This window comes from Salvelinus fontinalis, chromosome 7 (genome assembly GCF_029448725.1).
Source record: "Salvelinus fontinalis isolate EN_2023a chromosome 7, ASM2944872v1, whole genome shotgun sequence".
In the NCBI taxonomy this organism is placed as follows: Eukaryota; Metazoa; Chordata; class Actinopteri; order Salmoniformes; family Salmonidae; genus Salvelinus; species Salvelinus fontinalis.
The window spans coordinates 48,204,564-48,225,764 of record NC_074671.1 but is presented as its reverse complement, the minus strand read 5'-3'; the positions used below and the strand labels follow the sequence as shown (position 1 = coordinate 48,225,764).

Sequence of the window (21,201 nt, the reverse complement as noted above, 5' to 3'; positions counted from 1 at the left end):
AAGATCGTTGAGGAACATGGGAATATCATAATTTTTTATTAGACTTTCAAATGAACTGATTCATAGAGCACTTTCAAATTAACTGATTCATGGAGTACCTTCAAATTAACTGATTCATAGTGCAGCTGATGGAGAAATCTTAAGGTAAAATTTACAAATGATTAATTCCTTAGATGTAGACAACATGCTTGACAATATTGGATAAGACAGCTGCCACGGTCAGTGTTGTCTCTTGAGACTGTTGTAGTGTAATCACTATTTAGAGTACACCCCCCCCCCCCCCCCCACATCTTCAACATCAATATTAGCTTATATTCCCTGCCGAGACAAGGGATGTTGCAGATGGCATTGTGGTGTAGTTTCTGAAGAGAACACCATTACTGTCCTCCCACACACTCCCATCAGCAGCAAGCACACCCTGACCTCAACCTTCACACAACACGCACGCTTAGGGTTAGTACTTCAACACGGTACACTACTGCCACCAAGTGTCTACTCTTGGGCTTGTAAAAACATGCCGGAATAGACAGCTGTAATATAACTGAGACACCAGAAAAGCAGTGAAAGTAAATGATTTATCTACAAATACATTTTTTTTTATTGTATATACATATCATTTCATCCCAAGAGTCAAAATAATAACATGATTGTCAGAAGCTCGCGCAGGAAGACACAGAGGAAATAAATACATTACATTCTAGAAGGCAACAATCCCTTTTGACCCTTTCTAGATCAAATTCTATTTACACCATGTCAGATGACACACACACAGAAAGCAATCATTCGGTACTTTTTACAGCACAGTCCTCGATGTGGAGTAGTGCTCAATGCTCCTTACCCCCTCCCTACTGTACATGTCGCAGGAACCAAAGGAGACCCGCGACAATGTAAGTACCTGCTCCGTCTCTAAACTCAACTTAAGCCTTTAATCTACTGCCGGAAAGGGTTGGTACTAGACAGTTGATGTGAAGCCTCAAAATTACCAGGTAAAAAAGCAGGGTGCGCCACAGAGTTCCCCTGGTCTGGTAGGGGAGAGTGCTGGGATTCGGGGTGCTCTGCGGGGTGTGCCTTGCTCGATACGCTGCTTAAGGAACCGTTATGGTGGTGTGGCGACTCCTGTTGCTCTGTGCTGTGTTCAGTCTCCACCGCCTGGTATTCAGAAGAGGTCTGATCATTTTGCTCCTGGCAACAGACAAGATAATATAACATCATTGGCTGATCCATCGTGACAAAATGTTTTGGATACATTAAAGATATAACCAAACCATGCACTAAACCAAACACAGGCACGTAGGACATTTGACCACATTCACCACAGCACGTCACAAAGACAGTGACGAATTCACCTCTACAGTGCACACACGGTCTCACCTTTCTTTAGTTCACATGAAGGCGTGGGGAGAAATCGTTCACACAGTCACTGTTAATCATACAATATAAAAATAAATCCCATTGAAATCAAATATTTAAAAAGGTTATAAAAAAATAACATGAATTGGCTTGAAATTCTTAAAAACGTTAGAGTCGCACCTCCGAGGACAAGAGTTCTCATTGAGATTTGACACATCTTTTAAAAAAGGACTATCGTTCATCATCCTACCTGCAGTGGCTGTGTCTCCGAGGGTAGACTACTCTTGGCCATGCAGTACATCTCTCGGATCTGGCAGACAGCGAAGGCTATGGTGACCCAGGGGGATCCACTCAGCACCCAGGCCGGTTTGTTAACATCCTCCTGCTCCTCCTGGTGCTTAGTCTTCTTAGCCGGGGGTCTAGGGTCAGGACGGGGCACCATCACACCAACCTGGTAGTTGTAGTAGTAATTAGTAGTAGTACACATCATTGTCCCACAATGGGAAATTGGTTTGCTGAAAGAAGCAGGACGAGTACAACAATTTGGAGAGTTCTGACCTGGCTCTGCATCAAGTCTATGGTAGCGATGGGAACTGGACTGGAAGGAACCGGAATGTTCTCTGCTAGCATCCTGTCCTCTATTGAGGGGAATACAAATTTAGCTTATTATTGTATGGTACACTGTTAAAAATAAGGGTGGTTAGCAGTTGTATAAATATTTTGTTTTTAGTGCAATATATGAAGCAATCCATTAAACCATTCTATACAGAACAAATTCCTCTAACAGTGCACTGATGCAGGGTCTGTAAAAAATATGAACTGAGGTGCTCTCCCCTCCCTCACCCTTTTCCTCGTTCTGTCCGGTCAGACATTGAATGAAGGAGAAGATGAGGAGTATAACCAGGGAAGCCATTCCAATCCCCCTGAACGTCTCTGCAGCTCCTGGAAAAAGAAAGATGCAATTTACAGACACAGACAAAACATAATGGTAACACTTTATATTAAGGTGTCATTTAATAGGGTTATGAATGGTTTATACATAGTTTATAGACAGTTGATTATTAGTGGATATGTAGTTTATAAATATGTAATAAACCATAACTCATTGGTTCTCAAAATCATGTTAAAAAATAAAAACATGGCTGTATGGCAGGAGTTGCTAAATTTCACTACTCAAATGGGACTGTCAAAAGGGCCCGTTGTTGTCGCATCCGTACCAAAATAGTTGACGAAGACGCCCCCCACCATGGCCCCACAGCCCCGTCCCAGCCCCAGGTGTAGACCCTGGAGGATACCCTGGGCAGAGGTCCTCAGAGCTGGGGGCACCGCGGCACTCAGGTAGGAGATACAGGCTGCCCAAACCGACGCATGGGTCACACCTACAGTACAAAGAGACAGACAGAAAGACAGACAAAACAAAAGGTTAGAAAAGTGAAATACTGTGTGTGGCTCAAAGGTAGAGCATGGCGCTTGCAAAGCCAGGGTTGTAGGTTTGATTCCCACGGGGAACAGTACAAAAATCTATGCACTCACGACTAAGTCGCTCTGGATAAGAGCGTCTGCTAAATGACTAAAATGTAAATGATGCCAGACAACAAACATTGATGGAGGTGTTAAACATTACACAGCCCTATAGGATAAAAATGCTTCTTTAAAGAAGGGGCGGCAGGTAGCCAAGCGGTTAAGAGTGTTGGGCCAGGAACCGAAAGGTCGCTGGTTTGAATCCCCGAGCCGACGAGGTGAAAAATCTGTTCATGTGCCCTTGAGCAAGGCACTCCACCCTAATTGCTCCTGTAAGTCGTTCTCGATAAGAGTGTCTGCTAAATATAAAATGTTATACATTAGTATTGAAATAATATCATACAGAAGAAAAAAGCAGTCCGTCTTGTAGTATTAGCAAAAATTGGAAAAACAATCGAACAGGAAACCTCTCCTCTACTTTATTTAAGTCCTATGGATTAGGAAGTGTTGACACTTACACATCCATTCGTCATCAGTCAGGCAGACTGACTTCTCATTCCGTGACCACAGATTCAAATCATCAGAGGGATAGTTGAAATCGGAGGTTTACATACACTTAGGTTGGAGTCAATAAAACTCGTTTTTCAACCACTCCGCAAATTTCTTGTTAACAAACTATAGGTTGTGTCAAGTCGGTTGGGACATCTACTGTGTGCATGACACAAGTAATTTTTCCAACAATTGCTTACAGACAGATTATTTCACTGTATCACAATTCCAGTGGGTCAGAAGTTTACATACACTAAGTTGACTGTACCTTTAAACAGCTTGGAAAATTCCAGAAAATGATGTCATGGTTTAGAAGCTTCTGATAGGCTAATTGACATAATTTGAGTCAATTGGAGGTGTACCTGTGGATGTATTTCAAGGCCTACCTTCAAACTCAGTGCCTCTTTGCTTGACATCATGGGGAAATCCAAAGAAATCAGCCAAGACCTCAGACTTTTTTTTTTAGACCTTCACAAGTCTGGTTCATCCTTGGGAGCAATTCCCAAATGCCTGAAGCTACCACATTCATCTGTACAAACAATAGTACGCAAGTATAAACACCATGGGACCACGCAGCCATAAAACCGATCAGGAAGGAGAAGCGCTCCGTTTCCTAGAGATGAACGTGCTTTGATGCGAAAAGTGCAAATCAATCCCAGAACAACAGCAAAGGACCTTGTGAAGATGCTGGAGGAAACAGGTACAAAAGTGTCTATATCCAAAGTAAAACGAGTCCTATATCAACATAACCTGAAAGGCCGCTCCACAAGGAAAAAGTCACTGCTCAAAAACCGTCACATATAAGCCAGACTACGGTTTGCAACTGCACTGGGGACAAAGATCGCACTTTTTGGAGAAATATCCTCTGGTCTGATGAAACATAAATAGAACTGTTTGGCCATAATGACCATCATTATGTTTGGAGGAAAAAGGGGGAGGAGTCTTGCAAGCTGAAGAACACCATCCCAACCGTGAAGCACGGGGGTGGCAGCATCATGTTGTGGAGGTGCTTTGCTGCAGGAGGGACTGGTGCACTTCACAAAATAGATGGCTTCATGAGGAACAATTATGTGGATATATTGAAGTAACATTTCAAGACATCAGTCAGGAAGTTAAAGCTTGGTAGGAAATGAGTCTTCCAAATGGACAATGACCCCAAGCATACTTCCAAAGTTGTGGCACAATGGCTTAAGGACAACAAAGTCAATGTATTGGAGAGGCCATCACAAAGCCCTGACCTCAATCCCTATAGAAAATTTGTGGGCAGAACTGAAAAAGCGTGTGCGAGCAAGGAGGCCTACAAACCTGACTCAGTTACACCAGCTATATCAGGAGGAATGGGCCAAAATTCAACCAACTTATTGTGGGAAGCTTGTGGAAGGCTACCCAAAACATTTGACCCAAGTTAAACAATTTAAAGGCAATGCTACCAAATACTAATTGAGTGCATATAAACTTCTGACCCACTGGGAATGTGATGAAAGAAATACAAGCTGAAAGAAATAATTCTTTACTATTATTCTGAAATTTCACATTCTTAAAATAAAGTGGTGATCCTAACTGACCTAAGACAGGTAATGTTTACGAGGATTGAATGTCAGGAATTGCGAAAAACTGAGTTTAAATGTATTTGGCTAAGGTGTATGTAAACTTCCGACTGTATATACACACACACCCTTATGCTGAAGTAACGGGACGGTCATCGTACTTTGCTTTGTGGGCTGGGGTTGCAAAACACTTCTCTAAGACACAAGCTATAGCACCAAAGCAAACAGTGCCTATCACTTATGACCAGTAATAACGAGCTTATTCTTACGTATTTATTGAGCGCATTATCAGTTATTACTAGAAAAATTGTCATGAGGCGTAGGCCTATAAGACATTTTATCCGCCACCATTCATAACAAAACGCCATAGTTAAATTCCTTGCAAGAATCATGGATGAGTACATTCACTTCATAAGTCGGGGCCTCTGTCCGAGAGCAGGGGTCAGCAACAGGCTATTTCCCCCCCCCCCCCCCCCCAACGCTTTTGATAAAAATATATAAAAAAAATCATTATATACACTACCTGACCAAAAGTATGTGGACACCTGCTCGTCAAACATCTCATTCCAAAATCATGGGCATTAATATGGAGTTGGTTCCCCTTTGCTGTTATAACAGCTGCCACTCTTCTGGGAAGGCTTTCCACTAGGATGTTGGAATATTGCTGCGGATACTTGCTTCCATTCAGCAACAAGAGCATTACTGAGGTCAGGCACTAATGTTGGATGATTAGGCCTGGCTTGCAGTCGGCGTTCCAATTCATCCCAGGGGTGTTCAATGGGGTTGAGGTCAGGGCTCTGTGCAGGCCAGTCAAACCATTTCTGTATGGACATCGCTTTGTGCGAGGGGCATTGTCTGAAACAGTGCCCAAACTGTTGCCACAAAGTTGGAAGCACAGAATCATTTAGAATGTCATTGTATGCTGTAGCGTTAAGAATTCCCTTCACTGGAACTATGGGGCCTATCTCGAACCATGAAAAACAACTCCAGACCATTATTCCTCCTCCACCAAACTTTACAGTTGGTACTATGCATAGTTTATGGTAAACAAAAAGTGTAAAATCACCAGGAATTCAACAAAAAATTTGTTTAATTTAGGAAGTCTGTTCCCAAGTGTTCCCACATCCCAACAAATCGAATACATGATTGTGTCTCAAAATACAATCTATTTTTGGGCTTAGTTGTGCTCAATTTGCAGTGTACAATTGATTATAATTATTTTCTGGGTCCTGACCATTCTCTTCAACAATATTCGTCCCACTCTGGATCTAGTTGCCTACCTCTGTCCTATTTGTTATTGTGTACCCAAGCTGTCTGAAAGAGGGAGTGGAACGATATATTCTCCTGTCCAGTGTGACAAGACCCATCCAACCTGCTCATAAATAATCTCTCATCTGTAACCACAGATAGACAAACAGGGGTAACATGGTGCCATATGGTGGTGTCATATGACATTACCAGGATATCCTTATTGAATTTCCTTTTGTTGACACTGACTTTTAATTTGACAGTTTGATGTGATACTGATTTTGATGTGATACTGTAAAAACGTTTCAATATAAAATCAATATTAACATTCTTTTAAATTATATCTTATCGTGTTAGTGTTTAGTCGACACAGGAAAAGGTGTTTTATAAAGCAGCCATTGCTTGAAATAACAGAGATTCCTGTCCTAAGATGTACTTTACTGAGGCTCAATAATACAGCCCTTAACTACGGACTCAAATTTGAACCTTTCCTCAGTCAGATGTCAACAGGAAGTGATGTCAACGTCGGACCTGCTCTCTCTTACCTTGTAAGACCTCCATAGGCAGAACTATCCATGCATTCTCCAAGTAAGAAATGTACAGGTAGCGTGCTGTGTTACATGCCAAGCCAATGTACAAGACCCTAAGTTAGGAAAACAGGGAGGAAAGAAAGAAATTAGTGAGGAGATTTTCAGAGGTTAGGTACTCCGAGCAAAAGTTATTAAGAAGAAGCAAAACAGATCAAATAGGGTGATGTATGGAATGTGTAGGCTTTTCAGGCTTAGAGCGTCTTTTGTTGCGTTAATTAGGATTCCATCGCAGAATACTCATCCAAGGTTTAAAGCAGGGGTGGGCAATTCCAGTCCTCGAGGGCCTGATTGGCGTCACAGTTTTGCCCCAGCTAACACACCTGACTCCAATAATCACCTAATCATGATCTTCAGTTTAGAATGCAATTGGATTAATCAGCTGTGTTTACTAGGGATGGAGAAAAAGTGTGACACCAAATCAGTCCCTCGAGGACTGGAGTTGCCCACCACTGGTTTAAAGAGATGCCTTACTAGGTATAGTTAGTATTACTCTTTGTGCACAGTGCCCATTGAACTGGTGAGGCAAAAAGCACAAAAATTCTTCTTGAGACCTTTGCACTGTATTACTTGCAGGGTTATAACCACCCATGATGTTAGAGAAGAATGCTTTAAAATGGTGCGTCAAAATGACATTGATCGCACAGAGCTGCCAGATGGATGGGCCTCTCTCCTTAAACATAACACCACACTGTCAAATGTCCCTGCTCTGTGCTAGGTTTGTCTGTCTGTCTGACTATAGTATACGCACAAGGCCTGTGTGACGTTCAAGCAAGAGGCACTCTAAACGAACACGATTGTTTACATGCAGCATGTCTAGTTGAGGTGAAACGGGATAGCAAACGTGGAAATCCTCAGTTTCAGAAAATACTGTGTGCTTTGGTTGTTATTGTTGTTGTTGCTGCTGCTGTTTTTGGTAAAAGATTTGGTTAAAAGAGATGGATAATGTGATATCCCTTCCTCCACCACCCTTCCAAAAACAAGAACACCAACAACCCCATTCTTACCTGATGTGTCCCACCAGCTCGATAAACTTATGACTGGTGAAGTAAGCAGCCAGCTCCGACACATGACTCAGAACCGAACACACACCGAACAGCGTGGTGGTTCCCTTCAGGTCCTCTAGATGCCAATACAGGAAGGTGAACACAAAGCCGTAACCGAAGCCCATGAACCAGGCGACGAACAGCACCGTGCTGTACTGAACACTACACAGCAGCCTGAGGAGGTCACTGTAATAGAAAGGCTGTTCGGTGGTGGTGGACTCTGGGGTGATGGGGGTCTGGTCCGAGGTGGAGCTCTCCTCTGGAGATGCCACGTTCCCATCTACCTGTGTGAAAGAAATTTTGTAAAACAAATAAAATAATTAACAATTTTCTATTTAAAGCAGTATTTACTTCGGCTAAAGCAATTAGAAAGACTATTTCCACTTAGTGTGAGTTTTAATTTTCCAGTTGATTTACCTGTGGTATCTCTACTTCCTGGGGCATCTCCTGTCTGTAGTCCCCACTGTCAAATCAAATCAAACTTAATTTAAAGACAATTTAAAATCACCACACACTTTACAGTAAAATAAATCAAATAGAAGATATTAAAAACAAAACAGCAATTCTATAAAATAGATTAATAAAAGAACCTAAAACAAAAAGTATAAAATAACAATAAAATCATTGATTTAAGGAAAAGCTAAAAAAAGGTGGGGTTTCAAACAGTTTAAATTGGGTCTGCTCCTATTACCTGTCGAAGTAGAATTGTGTTGCTACCACCAGGGCCAGACCCATCATCACTCCAAACACTATGAAGGCCACCTGGGGAAGGAACGAGTGAAGAAATGAACAAAGTAACTACATTTTTTTATTTAGGTATCAACTATGTTGCCCTTAGCGACCCATTGCTTATTATTTGTCACCTTTTCAATGTCATACATTACCTGGTAGTTCTTGTACTCGGGCAGGATACAGCCGACCACGCCGTCGATGAGCAGCTTAATGTGGGTGTGGTCTATCCAAATACCCACTAGCAGCATCGTCACACCCCAGCCAAGGGACCCCCACATTCTCTGCAGGCCGTAACGGTCCCGGTGCTTCCCCAGGTACTGTAACGTCACTGTGTCCACAATGGTGACCGCCGGCGCGCTGAAAAACTCCCCCACGATGATGACCAAGAGGATCAGGAGAAAAATGCTCTCGACCTGATCTTCGTTGTACTCAATGATGTACTCTTTAGGTTGGGTGGGGGCAGGGGTGGTGGTAGGGGTTGCCATAGTTGTTGTTGTATTTGGAGTAGCTTGAGTGGTATTGCCCTGCTTGTGAGGCATCAATGTGGAATTGGTGGTGGTGGGGGCATGGGTAGGTGTATGGGTAGGGGTTTTAGTGGTCAGTGGCATAGTTGTGGTATTCGGTAAGAGCTGAGTGGTATTGGCTTGCTCATTAGGCACCACTCTAGGTTGGCCACCGGTTGGCGTTTGAGTTGCTGTTGTCGTAGCTGTGGTTGTATCATTATTCTGCTCGTAAGGCACCCCAGTGGATTGAGTGGTATTGCTATCAGCACCTCTCCTATGCCTGCGGCGCACGCTATAGCCAGAATCAAGGCCATCCAAAACAAAAGGGAAGCTAGGAAAGTAACTTTGAAACAAATCCCGACGACTTCTCCTCGTGTGATTGGTGGAAGCGTCGGGTAGCGAGCTGTTAATTGGTGTCATAGTCGTCAAGGGCAGTATTGGTGGGGCCACAGTGGGGATGTCCACCTTCTCCTTACAGATCATGGCAGCTGGTTTGACAAAGCCGATGCCACAGTTGAATACCAACCAACAAAGCACAGAGAACAGCAACAATGGCTTCCCTTTCTTAAAACGATCGGCCACCACTCCCCAGAATGGCGCACTGCAAAACTCTATAAAGTACCGGATCCCAACCAACAGTCCACTACGACTTGGTGACATCCCTAGCTGTTTGTAGTAGACGGCTAGGAGTGGGTGCAGGGAACCGTATGCTGCATAGAAGAAGAAGTAGAAGATCTTGGAGATGAGGAGCTGGGAGTTGACTCTAAGGCACATCCTCTCAAAGCAGCCTAGGTCTTTCAGTGGTGAGGCCATGGGTGTCTCTGGAGCAGACTGTGTGTCTGATGCTGCAGCGGACACTGGAGTGGAGCCTGGCTCTCGGTCGGTCTGAAGCTCCAGGAAAAGAGTGTTGAAGGGTTCGTCCAGGACGTACTTCCTCTTTTGATCTTCTTCATCATCCGATAGGATGACCACTTTGTCGTCTGCGGCCATCTCTGGAAGACAGGAAGTTAGATTCATGTTTACTGTAACCTAAATAGTAGGCTACATTGATTATCATAACCATACAGACCATGTGTAGCATTATTGATGTTACTCATATTGATGTTACACAGGAAACAGAAACCACTTGTTACTTACCAACTTCATGTATTTGATGTGCTGGTTACCAATATGCATAGAAAAGTTTGCTTAACTAAAGTCAGTAAAAAAAGAAACGTCCTCTCACTGTCAACTGCGTTTATTTTCAGCAAACTTAACATGTGTAAATATTTGTATGAACATAACAAGATTCAACAACTGAGACATAAACTGAACAAGTTCCACAGACATGTGACTAACAGAAATGGAATAATGTGTCCCTGAACAACGGGGGGGGGGGGGGGTTCAAAATCAAAAGGAATGTAGTATCTGGTGTGGCCACCAGCTGCATTAAGTACTGCAGTGCATCTCCTCCTCACGGACTGCACCAGATTTGCCCGTTCTTGCTGTGAGATGTTACCCCACTCTTCCACCAAGGCACCTGCAAGTTCCCAGACATTTCTGGGGGGAAATGGCCCTAGCCCTCACCCTCCGATCCAACATGTCCAAGAACGTGCTCAATGGGATTGAGACCCGGGCTCTTTGCTGGCCATGGCAGAACACTGACATTCCTGTCTTGCAGGAAATCTTGCACAGAACAAGCAGTATGGCTGGTGGCATTGTCATGCTGGAGGGTCATGTCAGGATGAGCCTGCAGGAAGGGTACCACATGAGGGAGGAGGATGTCTTCCCTGTAACGCATAGCGTCAAGATTGCCGGCAATGACAACAAGCTCAGTCCGATGATGCTGTGACACACCGCCCCAGACGGACCCTCCACCTCCAAATCGATCCTGCTCCAGAGTACAGGCCTCGGTGTAACACTCATTCATTCGACGATAAACGCGAATCCGACCATCACCCCGGTGAGACAAAACCGCGACTCGTCAGTGAAGAGCACTTTTGCCAGTCCTGTCTGGTCCAGCAATGGTGGGTTTGTGCCCTTAAGTGACGTTGTTGCTAGTGATGTCTGGTGAGGACCTGCCTTACAACAGGCCTACAAGCCCTCAGTCCTACCTCTCTCAGCCTATTGGGGACAGTCTGAGCACTGATGGAGGGATTGTGCGTTCCTGGTGTAACTCGGACAGTTGTTGTTGCCATCCTGTACCTGTCCCGCAGGTGTGATGTTCGGATGTACCCATCCTGTGCAGGTGTTGTTACACGTGGTCTGCCACTGCGAGGACGATCAGCTGTCCGTCCTGTCTCCCTGTAGCGCTGTCTTAGGCGTCTCAGTACAGACATGGCAATTTATTGCCCTGGCCACATCTGCAGTCCTCACACCACCTTGCAGCATGCCTAACGCACGTTCACGCTGATGAGCAAGGACCCTAGGCATCTTTCTTTTGGTGTTTTTCAGAGTCAGTAGAAAGGCCTCTTTAGTGTCCTAGGTTTTCATAACTGTGACCTTAATTGCCTACTGTCTGTAAGCTGTTAGGGTCTTAACGACCATTCCACAGGTGCATGTTCATTAATTGCTTATGGTTCATTGAACAAGCATGGGAAACAGTGTTTAAACCCTTTACAATGAAGATCTGTGAAGCTATTAGAATTTTTACGAATTATCTTTGTTGTGACTATACCACAAAGCATATTGAAACATGGTGGCAGTGAAAAAAAAATGAAAAAAGGAATACGTCCCAGGTGCCAGTTTGTAAAAGTTCTGCTTTTACAAGCTAGACATCGTGCCGAACATCAATGCTAGCTGGTTATAGAATGACTATACTAAAAGCTAACTGGCTATTGGACATGAGCAGATGTGAGTAGCTAACATTCCATTCTAAAAATAAATCGCCATGGAAAATCCACAGATTTTTTTTTTTACTTTGACGATTGTAATTTAGCACTTACCTGGAAAAGATGGAAAGAGGAATTCAATTTGTACATAGCTCTTACAATGGGAGAAAAACCTGATGACTACAAAGTGAAGCTACTGTAGTATCTAATTGGGGAAAAAGGCAGAGAGATTTGTGAGACCCTTGGTGTGGGCAGTACAAGAGACAATCTCTTTGTTGAGGAAGTAATTGCAGCACTAGATGCATTTTGTGATCCCAAGAAAAATGTAACAATTGAGAGATATACATTTTTGTCATGCGGAGTCAGGGCCAAGATGAGAGTTTAGACAAATATCTTACTGAATTGAGGACTCGTGGCCACCTGCAACTTTGTAGTAATCACAGATTTATCAGGGACTGGATTATGTGCATACAGATTGTAAATCAAGATTGCCTGCAAGATTGCCTGTGTGCAGTACATGTAGTAACACAGGAAGAGAGACCGAGAGGAGACTAGAGGAACAGAGCACTGTTACAATGCAGATACTGTGGACGGACACACGAGGGAAAAAAAATGAAAAAAAAAATGCCCTGCATATGGACAAAAATGTAAATCCTGTGGAGAAAAAAAAAACAATCCCTTATCTACGACGGTTTGAAAAAGTGCAGGGACCAGCAAGAGAAACAGTCCTGGCAATGTGAAATGCGTTAGCTGAATCTGAGAGAAGTGAGGATATTCTCTGCATCACACAGGCCAAAGTCAGAGAGCATCAACGTGGTACAGGAAGAAAATAAATAACTGACCGCAATGCAGCTCTCTTTGCAACCATGCTGGTCAACAAAATGATTTTAGATAGATTTCAGTTAGATTGTGGTGCTAGTTGTAATGTTATCCCTGCAAACCTCACAAAAAGACAGACACCTAGAGCCCTGCAGTCAGGTATTGGTGATGTATAACAAGAGTAGTCTGACACCACTGGGGAAGTGCACACATTAAAAAAAGTGATCAATCCACGCAATAAGAAAACCTACAGAGGCGAGTTCATCGTAGTCAACAAGAACGTGCACAGGCCCATTGTAGGCAGCAAGGCTATCCAGGCAATGGAGTTGCTTACTGTGGAGCATCACAGCATCCTGGCCGTCAAGAAAACAAGGTCCTGGACTAAATAGTAAATAAAACAGGAGTACGCTGATGTATTCCATGGAGATTGATGCTTACCCGGCAAACTGAAGCTGGGCATGGACGAGCGAGTGGAGCCTGTCCAGTAGCACTATATAAACCACTCAGAGAGGAGCTTGGTAGTCTAGAGAAAAGGATGATAAAAGCAGTTGGGGGAAAGAAAAAAAAAAGAGCACAGATTGGATTGGCAGCCTGATCGCATTGCATAAACCAATGTATTGATCCAAAACCTCTCAAGGCGCTCAAGTGGAGCCATTACCCACTATTGAAGACGTGGTGCCAGACATGAACAGAGCACGTGTGTTCTCTGTGATGACAAAAAAAACAATTGACACGTGGAACTGGATGAGGAATCCAGCTATCTCACCACGTTCTCTACTGCCATGGGACGCTACAGGTGGCTGCGCATGACAAATCGGAATCAGTTCAGCCCCAGAGACCTTTCAGAGGAAGTTGAAACAGGGAATGGAAGGTCTGCCGAGGAGTCCCCCACAAAAAATAAATCACTGCAGATGGCATCCTGATTGTGGGAGAAAGGAGACAACGATGAAGCAGCAATTCGGGACGATGACAAGAACCTGTGAATGCTCCTGGACAGATGCAGGAAGCTCAATATCAAACTGAATCCAGAGAAGCTGCAGCTCAGGCTGAAGGATGTGCCATACATTGGTCCCCTGCTAACATCAGAGGGGTTTGAAAGTGGACCCGGGAAAAGCGACAGCCGTCAGACAGATGCCTAGGCCTACAGATGTGCAGGGGGTGCAGCGCCTCCTGGGCATGGTAAACGACCTAGCCAAGTTCTGCAGCCACGCCACGGAGCACCGCAAGCCGCTGTGACACCTACCACACAAGGACTAGCTGTGGGAGTGGTCAGAAAGACTCGAGCTGGCTTTCAAGAAAAATCAGCTGACACCATTGCACAGACCCCTGTGGTCTGTCTCAGATAGGTTCCTGGAAAAAGTGGTGCTGGCAACACCCTAAGCAGGGTGTGCCTCACAGAACAAGAGAACAGAGGCCCTGTGGAATCAATCAACATGATACACTACCTGCCTGTGTCAAGCGAGAGACTAAAGGCCATCCAGAGAGCCACTGAAACTCCAGACACTGCAGGAGTGAAAAACCATGTACCCTTGAAAGTAGCAATGTATTTTCACAACAAAGATGAGTCGAGTGTGCAAAGTGGAGTTATCTTCAGAGGTGAGCGAGTCGTTGTCCTTGCTGCCCTCAAAGAATCCATTCCTCACACATAGGAATTGAGGGATGTCTGAGAAGAGCTCGCGAGTGTCTACTGACCGGGCATGAATGCACAGCTGAGAACATACATGGAACAATGTAGCAGCTGCATTGCATGGGTTGTGAAGTAGCAGAAAGAGACGCTGAGACAACACAAAGCACCAAAGCTTCCCTGGGAGAAAAATAGGGACCTGTTCGAGTTCAACAACAGAGACTCCATGGTCACAGTTGGATTGAAAACTCTCTAACTTCTGGGAAGAGGACCATTTTGGGGAACACACAGTCGAAAACTGAAGACACTTTGCACGCTACGGCATACCTGACATCCTATAATCAGACAACAGCCCCCAGTACTCTTCAGACGAGTTCCGAAATGTCAGCAAGGCCTGGGACTTTAAACACGAAACATTGTCTCCAGTATACTCGCAAAATAATGGGAAAGTGGAATTGGCAGCGAAAACAGCCGATAGATTGATAGCAAAAGCAAAGAGAGCAGGTGCTGACCCATACCTAGTCATGCTGGATCACAGAAATACCCCGTCACAAGCAACAGACAGCAGCCCTGCAATGGCACTGATGGAAAGACGTACAAAGACAATAGTGCTAATGATTGAAAATCTGTTGAGACCAGGAATGACAAAATAAATGGTCAGCAGAGAAGTTGAAAGAAAGTCAGCAGAGACAGGCAAAGTACTACAACCCCCCTGCTAAGGATCTCACAGAGTTGCAATGAGATGACAGCGTGAGAGTTGAGTCGCTCACAGGTAGGGTGATCCGAAGACCTACTGTATACAACTGAAAGACTGAATGTAAATCAAAGAAAGTAAAAAAAATATATAGTACCAGTCAAAAAAGTTGACACACCTACTCATTCCACGGTTTTTCTTTATTTTGTACTATTTTCTACATTGTAGAATAAGACATCAAAACTATGAAATAACACATATGGAATCATGTAGTAACCAAAAAATATGTTTTATATATTTGAGATTCTTCAAAGTAGCCATCGTTTGCCTTGATGACAGCTTTGCACACTCTTGGCATTCTCTCAACCAGCTTCACGAGGTAGTCACCTGGAATGCATTTCAATTTACAGCTGTGCCTTGTTAAATGTTAATTTGTGGAATTTCTTTCCTTCTTAATGCGTTTGAGCCAATCGGTTGTGTTGTGACAAGGTAGGTGTGGTATAGAGAAGATAGTCCTATTTGGTAAAAGACCAAGTTCATATTATGGCAAGAACAGCTAAAATAAGCAAAGAGAAACGACAGTCCATCATTACTTTAAGACATGAAGGTCAGTCAATATTTTCAAGAACTTTGAACATTTCTTCAAGTGCAGTCACAAAAACCATCAAGCGCTATGATGAAGCTGTCTCTCATGAGGACCGCCATAGGAAAGGAAGACCCAGAGTTACCTCTAATGAACTTATCCTCTGCAGCAGAGTTAACTGCACCTCAGATTGTAGCCCAAATTAATGCTTCACAGAGTTCAAGTAACAGACATCTCAACATCAACTGTTCAGAGGAGACTGCGTGAAATCAGGCCTTCATGGTCGAATTTCTGCAAAGAAACCACTATTAAAGAACACCAATAAAAAGAAGAGACTTGCTTGGGCCAAGAAAGATGATCAATGGACATTTGACCGGTGGACATCTGTCCTTTGGTCTGGTGAGTCCAAATTTGAGATGTTTGGTTCCAACCGGCGTGTCTTTGTGAGACGCAGAGTAGTGAGACGCAGAGTAGGTGAACGGATGATCTCCGCATGTGTGGTACCCACCCTGAAGCATGAAGGAGGTGGTGTGATGGTGCTTTGCTGGTGACACTGTTGTTATTTATTTAGAATTCAAGGCACACTTAACCAGCATAGCTACCACAGCATTATGCAGCAATATGCCATCCCATCTGGTTTGCGCTTAGTGGGACTATAATTTGTTTTTCAACAGGACAATGACCCAACACACCTCCAGGCTGTGTAAGGGCTATTTGACCAAGATGGCAGAGTGATGGAGTGCTGACCTAATCAGATGACCTGGCCTCCACAATCACCCAACCTCAAGCCAAATGAGATGGCTTGGGATGTGTTGGATCGCGGAGTGAAGGAAAAGCAGCCAACAAGTCCTCAGCATATGTGGGAACTCTTTCAAGACTGTTGAAAAAGCATTCCAGGTGAAGCTGGTTGAGAGAATGCCAAGCGTGTGCAATGCTGTCATCAAGAGAAAGAGTGGCTACTTTGAAAAATGTCCAATATAATTTCTTTTTTGATTTGTTGAACACTTTTTTGGTTACGACATGATTCCATGTGTTATTTCATAGTTTTGATGTCTTCACTATTATTCTACAATGTAAAACACAGTAATAATAAAGAAAAACCTTGAATGAGTAGGTATATCCAAACTTTTGACTGGTACTGTGTGTGTGTGTGTGTGTGTGTGTGTGTGTGTGTGTGTGTGTGTGTGTGTGTGTGTGTGTGTGTGTGTGTGTGTGTGTGTGTGTGTGTGAATAGACAGTGAGAGACAAACAAACATTCAGTTCACATTCAAAATGACATACCAAATTTAGGTGGAGTCTGCCTTTGTTGTAGAAAAAAAATAAGAGAACGTGTAGCAATATTGATGTTACACAGGAAACGGAAACCACCTTTTACTTACCGAATTCGTGTACTTCATGTGCTGGTTTACAACAAACATACTAAAGTTTGCTTAACTATATATCTGTCGTGACTACAACACAAAGCATATTGAAACACTATGTTATACAGTAAATATGTTTAGCATGGCTAGAATTGGCTACAATAAAGAGTAGGCTACCCACAAGTTGTACAAGGGGTGTAAGAAATATAGTAACATTGTTACAACCTAAAAACTCATGTTGTTCGTGAGTGGGTATGTCATATCAGAAGAACCGGTGAAATCGGTGAGAAAAATACATTTCACCGTCCAATGCGGTAGTATGAACGAAATGCATGTTTCACTGTCAAATAATGAACACTTCACACCAAATTGAAGACATAAAAAGTACAATGTTTACTTTAAGCAGTGCTAAACAGAGCACTTACATCAACATATTGTAGATTCGCAATACAATTACAAATTAGCGCAGTTTCTCTTTAACATGGGCTTGGACACCCGTGTTCTCATCAAGCTTACCTGCCAAAGTCACCGGTCCGTATTCCTATTCTTTCAACTATGACTACGCAGGTTCGGCGGTGGCAGTTGTGTCTCCCAGTCGTAAATCGAACGCTTCCTGCATTGCCTACAATACAGTTTATTTCGTCGTTTTCCTATGCATGCATGATACAGATGAATGATACACCGTAATTAAGACTCATGCAAATACTCCGACCTATAACCACACCTTCGTTTAGACCATTTCGCTCAGATGGGAACTCCGAACTCGATACGCCCAGAGGATGGGTTTCGTGTGACGTCTGTGCTATCTGTTAAAGTGAACCCAACCTCACAAATATTGTCCCGCTGCCCCTCAACATACACCAACTACTGTAAATGCATAAGAGCATGTTTATAACGAACTGTAAAGGCAATATGTGCAATTGTTATTGTTTCTAAAATCTATAAAATGTATATTTCCTACATAATAAAGGAAATAGATAGAATACAATGCAGCTTGTGCACCTTTCAATTTCGTTTAATTTAATACTTTTCACACCTGTAATATTGTTCATATTGTAACGACCCTGGGTTTATAAGCGCGGATATCGACTCTGCCGCTTGAGCATGCTTTTGCGGCACAGTTAATAGCGCGCTGGATTTCGGGGTCGAGGGTTCTCCCTGCCTGTTTCATTACAATATTGTAAATCAAAGTATCTAATAAAACACTACAAATTATGGTATTATTACAAATGCAGAAAGTGTACATATTGAGTAATTGATGAATACATTTGTGTACAATAAATATTTGGTGAAATTGTACAATAACCTACTAAATGTCCTTTAAAATATGACAATGTTTCTAACTGTCTCTGAGAGATATTTTCTTCATGTTACTGTACAAGTGCATTAAAAGGATTGTGTTGCCGAGAAGAAGTCAATCCCTAGTGATATGAGTCTGACAAGTTGCCCTGCTCCGTCCAATGCCTCCCCCGCTTCTTCTTCTTTCTCTTCCTCTCCGCCATGACCATGGCCCCCAACACTGTTATCACCACGGTGATCGTGATAATCAGCACAATAACCATCTCGGGGATACACAGCTCCGTATCCACGTCCATCAACCTGTAGTTCGCTAGTTCTGTCGGAGCATTACAGCTAAGATTATAGTAATCGTCCAAGAACAATCAATCAATCAAGTTTATTTTATATAGCCCTTCGTACATCAGCTAATGTCTCGAAGTGCTGTACAGAGACCCAGCCTAAAACCCCAAACAGCTAGAATGCAGGTGTAGAAGCACGGTGGCTAGGAAAAACTCCCTAGAAAGGCCAAAACCTAGGAAGAAACCTAGAGAGGAACCAGGCTATGAGGGGTGGCCAGTCCTCTTCTGGCTGTGCTGGGTGGAGATTATAACAGAACTATGCCAAGATGTTCAAAAATGTTCATAAGTGACAAGCATGGTCAAATAATAATCATGAATAATATTCAGTTGGCTTTTCATAGCCGATCATTAAGAGTTGAAAAACAACAGGTCTGGGACAGGTGGCGGTTCCATAACCGCAGGCAGAACAGCAGCAAGGCCAGGCGGACTGGGGACAGCAAGGAGCCACCACGCCCGGCAGTCCCGACGTATGGTCCCAGGGCTCAGGTCCTCCGAGAGAAAGAAAGAGAGAAGAAGAAAATTAGAGAGAGCCAAGATTTTCAAAATGTTCATAAATGACAAGCATGGTCAAATAATAATCAGGAATAAATCTGTTGGCTTTTCATAGCCGATCATTAAGAGTTGAAAACAGCAGGTCTGGGACAGGTAGGGGTTCCGTAACCGCAGGCAGAACCGTTGAAACTGGAATAGCAGCAAGGCCAGGCGGACTGGGGGCAGCAGGGAGTCGTCATGCCCGGTAGTCCTGACGTATGGTCCTAGGGCTCAGGTTCTCAGAGAGAGACTGAAAGAGAGAACGAGAGAATTAGAGAAAGCATACTTAAATTCACACAGGACACTGGATAAGACAGGAGAAGTACTCCAGGTATAACCAACTGACCCTAGCCCCCCGACACAAACTACTGCAGCATAAATACTGGAGGTTGAGACAGGAGCGGTCAGGAGACACTGTGGCCCCATCCGAAGATACCCCCGGACAGGGCCAAATAGGAAGGATATAACCCCACCCACTTTGCCAAAGCACAGCCCCCGCACCACTGGAGGGATATCTTCAACCACCAACTTATAATCCTGAGACAAGGCCGAGTATAGCCAACAAAGATCTCCACCACAGCACAAACCAAGGGGGGGCGCCAACCCAGACAGGAAGATCACGTCAGTAACTCAACCCACTCAAGTGACGCACCCCTCCCAGGGACGGCATGAAAGAGCACCAGTAAGCCAGTGACTCAGCCCCTGTAACAGGGTTAGAGGCAGAGAATCCCAGTGGAGAGAGGGGAACCGGCCAGGCAGAGACAGCAAGGGCGGTTCGTTGTAGGTCACTTTCTGTAGGTCACGATTGCAGTTCCAGGGGTTTCCTTCCAACAGGATATGGGTACTATACGCGTGGATGCTTAGGAAGGTCTTGAAGTAGATGGTGCTCATCTGGTTGTGGGCCAGGTTGAGCAGAGCCAGGGAGATCATGGCGGTGAAGACACCCTCTTGGGTCTTGTTGATCTGGTTCCCCTGCAGGTTGAGGACCTCCAGGGACTTCAACATGGAGAACACCCCATTGTTTAGGGAGACGAGATGGTTGTCCTCCAGGTAGAGCTGCCGCAAGGTGGGCATGGAGCCAAAGGACCTCACCTGGATGGAATAGAATAGAACACAATAAAATAAAACAAAATAAAACACAATAGAACAGAATAAAACACAATATAATATAGTAAAATAGAACAGAACAGAATTGTATAAGTCCTGTATCACCTTATTTGATGTTGTTCAACAAAAGTAAAAACAACCTTACCTGGATGTTATGGATAGCATTGCCAGTAAGGTTGAGCCTCTGTAGGCCATCCAGGTGCATGAAGCTCCTGCTGTCCAGGGTATGCAGGTGGTTGTGGCTCAGCTGCAGCTCTCTCAAGAGCGTTCAGGCCCAGGGAGAAGCTCTCGCTCAGGGACGACATCCTGTTTAATCAATCAATACATCAATGAATCTATCCATCCAACCATCACATTTAATTGATAAAGCCCCTTTGACATGAACAGTTGCCACAAAGTGCTTTACAATAACCCGACCAAGACCTCAAAGAGCAAATCAGAAACAAGAGCCCGGTGGCCAGGAAAAACTCTCCACCACCTGTTACAGCTCCGGTCCAACTTCTGAAGGAACTCTAGCTGGGTGAAGGCCCCGTCAGCCACAGCGTTGATGTTGTTGTCCTTCATAAGCAGAACCCTCAGTTTGCGTTCCATTTGGAAGGAACTCTTCGGAATAAAGGTTCATAGATAGGTCCAGGTGTTGCGTGTAAGGAGGGATGTGGTTGGGCAAAGAGGGCGTTAGTGCAAGCGGTGAGCTTCGGTTCCTCGCGACAGTCGCAGCCTTTCTCGCATGGGTGCCGTGAGACTTGGAGTAAGCCTTCATCAACAGTAGGAGAAAAAAGAAGTACTGCCCCTAGGGTTACACAACAAAATCCTTAAAACGACCCGGAGGTCGCATCAGTCTCTTGGGCCTCCCCGTGACTCTCACCGGTGAACCCCCAGAACACTCCTCTGCCCCAATGTCATTCCCAGCGTCCTCCGAAGAAGCAGCCCCCTCCCCAGGCTCAGGTTGCGCTAGAGTCTCCTCGTTAGACTGTTCCCGTGGGCTCACATCAGAGACCTCACTCCCATTCCC

At 44.1% G+C, this 21,201-nt stretch overlaps 1 protein-coding gene and 1 pseudogene across 3 annotated transcripts; both read right to left on the bottom strand.

Moving 5' to 3' along the window:
- Positions 1-571: 571 nt before the first annotated feature.
- Positions 572-17,522, bottom strand: LOC129859560 (major facilitator superfamily domain-containing protein 6-A-like). 3 transcript variants are annotated; one of them, XM_055929457.1, is made up of 12 exons: positions 17,431-17,522; positions 8,673-10,015; positions 8,480-8,550; positions 8,206-8,251; positions 7,750-8,072; positions 6,701-6,798; positions 2,568-2,729; positions 2,194-2,292; positions 1,909-1,988; positions 1,601-1,801; positions 1,372-1,420; positions 1,094-1,182 (listed from the first exon to the last, which is right to left on the bottom strand). In XM_055929457.1, the coding sequence occupies exons 2-11, from the start codon at positions 10,011-10,013 to the stop codon at positions 1,418-1,420; spliced, it is 2,424 nt and encodes an 807-aa protein (XP_055785432.1). In that variant the 5' UTR covers positions 10,014-10,015; positions 17,431-17,522; the 3' UTR covers positions 1,094-1,182; positions 1,372-1,417. The 3 variants fall into 3 exon arrangements, with proteins under 3 accessions (XP_055785431.1, XP_055785432.1, XP_055785433.1); XM_055929456.1 differs by lacking the exon at positions 1,372-1,420 and having other exon boundaries at positions 572-1,182; XM_055929458.1 differs by lacking the exons at positions 1,094-1,182; positions 1,372-1,420; positions 6,701-6,798 and having other exon boundaries at positions 1,681-1,801.
- On the bottom strand, positions 17,284-20,979 carry LOC129860074 (insulin-like growth factor-binding protein complex acid labile subunit; annotated as a pseudogene).
- Positions 20,980-21,201: the final 222 nt, after the last annotated feature.